General features: G+C 32.5%; 1 protein-coding gene across 1 annotated transcript; it reads left to right on the top strand.

Annotated features, from left to right (window-relative positions):
* Window positions 1–1,670: 1,670 nt before the first annotated feature.
* On the top strand, window positions 1,671–6,678 carry LOC112737186 (zinc finger CCCH domain-containing protein 55). Its single transcript, XM_072211207.1, has 9 exons — window positions 1,671–3,024; window positions 3,409–3,594; window positions 4,894–5,073; window positions 5,153–5,250; window positions 5,396–5,647; window positions 5,719–5,869; window positions 5,951–6,145; window positions 6,235–6,279; window positions 6,438–6,678. The coding sequence occupies exons 1-7, from the start codon at window positions 2,078–2,080 to the stop codon at window positions 6,126–6,128; spliced, it is 1,992 nt and encodes a 663-aa protein (XP_072067308.1). The 5' UTR covers window positions 1,671–2,077; the 3' UTR covers window positions 6,129–6,145; window positions 6,235–6,279; window positions 6,438–6,678.
* The last annotated feature ends 276 nt before the right edge of the window (window positions 6,679–6,954 follow it).

The raw sequence follows: 6,954 nt of genomic DNA, 5'->3' as shown, positions 1-6,954 counted from the left end.
CTTTTTTCCTTAACAATATTATAAAGTATGATCTTTAAGAATGCACTCTTTTAATAAAAAAAAAACATTAAAAAACATATTTTATAATAAAAAATTACTTACAACATTACTAAAAAAAAATTAATTTTAATATATAGATAGTATAAAATATTTTGTATAATTAGTAAATCATATTTATTCTTTTAATATTTTGTATAATTATTAAATTATATTTATTTTTTAAAATAATTATTTATGCTATCAATATAAAAAATAATTATTTTTGTTCATATAATTTTATGTAATTAGATATACTTATAAATTATTTTACATAAATAATATATTGAAATTAAATTAATTAATAAAACTGAAAAATTGTATTTGTATAAAAAATTAGTGGGTTTAGCTATTTTGTATTTTAAGGATATATTTTTAAAAAAGAATAATAAAAGTTTTTTAAATTTGTGATTATTTAATATATTAAAAATATAAAAAAATATTTTTTTCAATAACTTATATTAAAGCATTTTTTTATAAAATTTTTAAAATTTTGCTAACTTGTATTCTAAAAGTATAAGTTAAACATATAATAAAAAAATATTTTATAAAAATTATTATAAAAATTATTTTTTTTATATTTTTAATACATTAACCCTAAATGGGTTAACCACAAAAAATGCCTCCGAATTATTTAAACGTTGACAAAAATACATTCGAATTTTACTATCGACAAAAATACCTTTAAATAATTTAAAAACATAACAACAATACCCAACAGTAAATATATTTTTTCAAAAAATGCCTTAAAAATTGAATTTTGATGTGATTTTTTACAATAATAATTAAAAAAATGAGATATTATTATTCTTAAAATTTGATAATTTTTTTTGAGAATATATTTTTTTGTAATTTTTAAAAGTATTATTAGTTGTTAACAAAAAAATATATACACAACAAAAAATCACCAAATTTTAAGGATACTAATATCTTATTTTCTTCATCATGCTTGTAAAAAATTGTATCAAAATTCAATCTCTAATATATTTTTTGAGAAATACATATTTAATGTTAGATAATCTTGCAAAAAAACTAACATTAAATATGTATTTCTCAAAATATACATTAGAGATTGAATTTTGATGCAATTTTTTGCAAACATAATTAAAAAAACGAGATATTATTATTCTTAAAATTTGGTAATTTTTTGTTACGTATATATTATTTTATAATTTTTTAAAAGTATTATTAGTTGTTAACAAAAATAATTATAAAAAAATTATATACTTAAACAAAAAATTATCAATTTTTATGTATAATAATATATTATTTTTATAATCATGCTTGCAAAAAATTGCATCAAAATTCAATCTCTAGGGTATTTTTTGAAAATATATATTTACTATTGAGTGTTTTTAAATTATTTGAAGGCATTTTTGTCGATAGTAAAATTCGGGTGTATTTTTGTCAGCGTTTGAATAATTCGGGAGCGTTTTTTGTGGTTAACCCTACATTAAATACATTAAAAAATTTCTATTATTATATTTTAAAAATATATCCTTAGAATACAAATGAATTAAATTCATATTTTTAAAATATGTTTTGAAGCCGTATTAGCAAAACTCAAAATTAGTTACCACTTACCATGCTAACAATGATATTTTTTTCCTTTTTAATTGCTTTGGTTGTTCTCTCTCTAGCACCAAAAATAGGCTCATGGATCAAGAATCTATGGGAATTGGGGTGTGTGTTGTGTTGACGCTTATCCTTCTAACTTCAAAGCTGGATCTCAATTCTGAACTCAAAACACTTAAAATAGGAGAGAGAAGAGAGCAACACAGTGAAATGACATAGTTGCATAGATGGAGAGAGAGAGAAAGTGTGTTGTGTACTGTGTCAAGTGGCAGCAACAACAAAACATCGCATAACGACACACACTCTTGTTTCTTGTTCTTCGGTCACCAACATCAACACACTCCCACACTCACCACTCACCACCGCTTCTTCTACCATCTCTTCTTTCTTTTTTAGTCTCTCTTCAACAACAAAAGTACAAACCCAAAACAAAAAGATATCTTTTTTAATCTTCGATTATACGATTATGGGTAGTTTTGAAGCCACGAATGTTGTGGTGGCCAGAATCAACAAGCTTGACCCCGAGAATGCATCAAAGATCATTGGCCACATTCTCTTCAACCTTCAAGAACCTGACCTTGTTCGCTTGGCTTCAACCCCTGACTATGTCCTTCATAACCTTGTTCTCAGAATCAAAACCCACTTGGGACTCTCTTCTTCTTCACCTTCTTCACCTTCTAACACCATTCTCAACAACCATTTACCACCAAGACACCCCACTACTTCTCCTGCTACCACCCCAAACAACAACAACAGCAGCAGCAACAACCCCTTTTCACGCTTCAGTGCTGGTAACAACCTACTTTCTGGGTTACCAAACAACCCCATTAGCCCAAATTCAAGTTTTTCAGTCTCTCGAGACGGTATCTATGGTGGGTCTGTGTCAAAATCTAAACTTTCACTTTCACCTCGTGTGAGGAGTGATGGTGGTGGTGACTCTTTTGTTGATGAGCAAGAAATGGGTGATTACCTTTCTTTTCTCAACGAGTCACTGAATAATAACAAGGATAATGAGGATGCTGTGGATCCAATTAGGCTTGATTTGGGTCATGGTGCTGTCAACAACAATGGCGATGGCCACTTCTTCCATAGGAGGAGTTACTCTGCTAGTGACGCGTTCTTTGGGGTGCCTGATGAAGAAGTGGGAATTGGGTACAAACCATGTCTTTACTTTGCAAGAGGGTTCTGCAAAAATGGAACCAACTGCAACTTTGTTCATCATCATGATGCTGTGGACAAAGCTGCCATTGTTGATTCTCCAACTATGGAAGAGCATGAGGCTCTTATGAGTTTGAAGGCTGCACACCATCAAAGATTAATGGCTGCTTCTCAGCTCATGTCTGCTGGTGCTGCACCAACCCCAATGGACAAATACATTAACTTTTCCATGCTGCGAAGGAATGATCCCCAAAGGTTTTTCTAGAACTATTAAGTTAAAAAATTCAATACATTTTTCTTAGTGTGTAGTAATAGAAGCGACATCTTTAGTTGTAATTATTAACTTGTTCAATTGAAAAGACTATAACTTGAGTTGATTTTGTGTGAAGTTGATTTGTTGAGAACTCTTAGATGATTGACATGTTGGACTAAATTGTCGTCTAATGGTTTTTAACTATCAACAACTTCACAAGAATATATCTGCATGTGAGTTTCCACCGTTGTTTCCACTTTTTTTTTTCTTAAGTGTGTAGTAAGAAAGACTACATATGTAGTTGTAATTATTAACTTGTTCAATTGAAAAGTCTATAATTTCTTGTTATACAGTGATACTTTGTTTGATCTTGTGATATATTTCAGGGCAGCTGCTGCTGCAGCAGTCATGACGGCAGAAGAATTTAACAGGTTTGCCAGGTACAGACAGGAGAGCATTGACATTCTAGGTATTGCATCGGCTGAAAGGCCTAATTCTCCTTCGAGGCAGATTTATTTAACGTTTCCGGCGGAAAGCACATTTAAAGATGAAGATGTTTCAGAATACTTCAGGTAAAACATGCTGCCGCCAGAGGGCTGCGCTCCCATTTCATAATTTGCATTAGTTGAACTGTAGTTAGGAAGATTGTTTAGGATATTATTCAAATAAGAATGGTTTCGCCACATGATGCATTCATTGTTGCATTGGTGTTGATTAGATTGCATTGTTATGATCAGATTTTCTGATTGGTGCAATTTAAGTATGTTCTTGGATACTGCATTGATTATCCAGGTTTACCGTTCTCAGTTAGCACACCACTATTTAATGGTTTTAACACAACTTTGATTATGTTTGTCTCTTTTGCTATCCTTGATACTTGCTCCCTGATTTCGGGTTTCTTGGTTTGCTGTTCATCAATCTACAGACAGCTACTTAAACCCAATTGTTGTGGTTTTGTCATTACTGCCAAACCTAAGAATTATGTGATACTCAGCTGAAAACTTTATGTATGGTATGAGTTTAATGCCCTTGTTTACGTTAGTCATGGCTATCATAATTGGTTGAGAATGATGGATGGATGCATCCCCCCCTCCTCCCCTTTTTGGGCTGATTTCATTGTAATTGCAATATGAAAATGGTAACAGCTGAAAACAATTATGTGTTGTTTCATTAATTGTTTGTTGACTCTATTCCTTGCAATGTAGTGGACTCTATGTCATTTTACCGGAAGCATTATATATGTGTCAACAGGTGAGAATTAACTTTGAACCATTACAGGAAGAGAAGTGCTATATAAGCTAGGAAAAGTATAACTGTAATCTTTGTCAAAAACCATGTTATTGATATATAATTATATAATAAATTGTGCGACCACTTTTTTTTTTAAGGAAAATTAACTTTATTTCTATGTTGACTTTGTTATTGTATTGGTACAGAACTCGCTTGTTTCATTGGAACAATAATACATGTGTTAATACTTGATAGGCGATAACTAATTTTTGAGCCATTATCAAAAATGCTGCATAGCCAAAATAAATGTAACAATAATCTTTGCCCGAAATCATGGTGATGGTTGTATAATAAGAAGTGGTGGGATCTACTTTTTCATCAAAAGGTTAAGGACAATGCCACCTCATTCTAGTATACATTCTGTTTAGTGACTATTTTCCTTAGCGGCTTTGGAACCGTGATCTCAATTGACCGAATGTTTCTCTAACGTGATAATTACTTGTAATATTATTTAGTCTATCTGCATGCAAGCATTTATTGTGTCTTCAAATATTCATATAGATGTAAATGCATGCATGCATGGATACATATGTATGTATCTACATTCATGTTTGAAGTTAGGAATTTTATTCCTTTTGCAGCAAATTTGGACCCGTGCATGATGTGAGGATTCCTTACCAGCAAAAGCGAATGTTTGGGTTTGTTACATTTGTCTATTCGGAGACAGTGAGACTCATATTATCCAAAGGGAATCCCCATTTCATCTGCGATTCCCGTGTACTTGTCAAGCCCTACAAGGAGAAGGGAAAAATTGTTGAGAAGTATGTCAGCTTCCAGTCTTTTGTTAAGTTCATATCTTCCTTCTGCCACAATCTATCTTATTGTGATTGGTGCATGCAGGAGACAACATCAACCACCACATATAGAGAGGGTAGAACTCTCGCCATGTTTGAGCCCCTCTGAACTTGAATTTAAAGCACCTCATGATTTCCGTCTTGGTAATGCAATCTGTTGTTTCAACTGTTTTAATCTACTTTGGCTTTAGAAGTAGCATACTTAAAGGAAGTTACAATGTTTTTGAAAGCTGTAAATGTGCGATGGATGGTTTCCATTTTGAATTGTATTGGATCTGTTTCTCTGCAGGAGCACGAATGTTGTATAATCCGCAGGAGATCTTGCTGAGAAGAAAATTGGAGGAGCAGGTTGACTTTCAGCAAGCCATTGAACTCCAGGAAAGAAGGCTGATGAATCTACACCTTCCGGACTTTAAGAACAATCACCTTTGCCATCACCAGCGAAGTCTCTCTTTCGGCGCCACTTTGCCATCATCTCAACTTCACGGTCATATTAGCAGTCCAAGGCTTTATTCTGATAGCACTAGAGAAGATATGACAGGTTGGTCAATTGACACTGGCTAACTTCCATTGAAGCAGGTTAAATATTTCTTAATTTACTATATGTTGCAGGATTCACCGGCAACCTTGTTTCTACGGCCATGGCTTCAGCTGCTGCTGTTGCGCCGCAACAGCAAGAAGTTGATTTGGCTAGAATCCATGATAACTGCAGCAGGAACGGAAAGGACGGCTCTCAGGATGAAATCATAGATGTTCAAAATAGGTATATATTTTGACATCTGATCTTATTCTTGTTGACATTGTTGTGTCATTGCACTTATCATGGTTGTGAACTATGGTGCAGCATCGAGCATGCCCTTCCGGATAGCCTCTTTACTTCGCCAACAAAAGCAACCAGGGATGATCCGGCAGACTTCTCTTCATTGGCCGAGGTCAACGAGAGTGCCGTGTTCTCCACATGCTCATCATCTCAGATCAAGTTAGAACCAAAAAGCGCTTTAAGCGACATGGCTTCTCATTAATATTCACCAAATCTAAGGTACTTCTGGTTATAGTTTTATGATGGCAAGTTAACTCATACCCTCTTTTTAGGATCTTAGTTCTGCATATCTTGGTTTTGAATTGTAGGTAATAAATAAATATAGAAGTGGCATTGTGATAACTTTATTAGAGGTAAGTAAGAGATTCTAACTTTCTCTTCATTTTTTTTAAAAATTTCTTTTCAAATGAAAGAATCATAAAAAAACATGCTTTTAATGTAGTATAGTAATGAATTAATAATCCCTCTAATAAATTTCATTTTTTTTCTTTGCTGGTATGTTTACATGCAGATTTGTAGAAGCATACAGAAGGATGAATACTCTAGATGTATATGCAAATACACCTAGGTTAAAAAGATTAGATCCTAACAGCAAGAAATACAATATTTGATACTACTAGGACAGACATATATCACTTTATAAAAGTAATTATCTTTTTTCTCTATTTTTTTCTTTTTGCACTAAACTGAGGCACAACAAAGTACTATAGATTTTTACCTTAATGTATAATAAATATACAACTCTTTTGATACTTTCATATCTCATTCTGTTCCAATTATGCAAATGTTTCGGTAGATTAAAAGTTGCCTAGCAGGGGAATCACAACAAAATCTTGATACACCACTGATTATACATTTATACTCAAAGACACTAAGTTGAAATCTGAGTAGAAAATATGCTGTTACAATTCCAGTCCTCTTGTGTCATTATTATGTCCTCTTTTTAAGGGGTGCTAGTGGTGTACCTGTGCCTACTGACCCAAATTTGATTCCATTACTATTATTATTTTTTGATATGAACATGCAAT

The sequence above is a fragment of the Arachis hypogaea genome, chromosome 13, assembly GCF_003086295.3.
Source record: "Arachis hypogaea cultivar Tifrunner chromosome 13, arahy.Tifrunner.gnm2.J5K5, whole genome shotgun sequence".
NCBI classification, from domain to species: Eukaryota; Viridiplantae; Streptophyta; class Magnoliopsida; order Fabales; family Fabaceae; genus Arachis; species Arachis hypogaea.
This window is presented reverse-complemented; position numbering and strand designations above follow the sequence as displayed.

Bases quoted from the DNA above. Each gene is read 5' to 3' on its own strand.
- LOC112737186 (XM_072211207.1), top strand. From the start codon at position 2,078: ATGGGTAGTTTTGAAGCCACGAATGTTGTGGTGGCCAGAATCAACAAG. The intron at 5,648-5,718 runs GTTGGTCAATTG...TATATGTTGCAG, and splicing joins CACTAGAGAAGATATGACAG to GATTCACCGGCAACCTTGTT. The intron at 5,870-5,950 runs GTATATATTTTG...ACTATGGTGCAG, and splicing joins ATCATAGATGTTCAAAATAG to CATCGAGCATGCCCTTCCGG.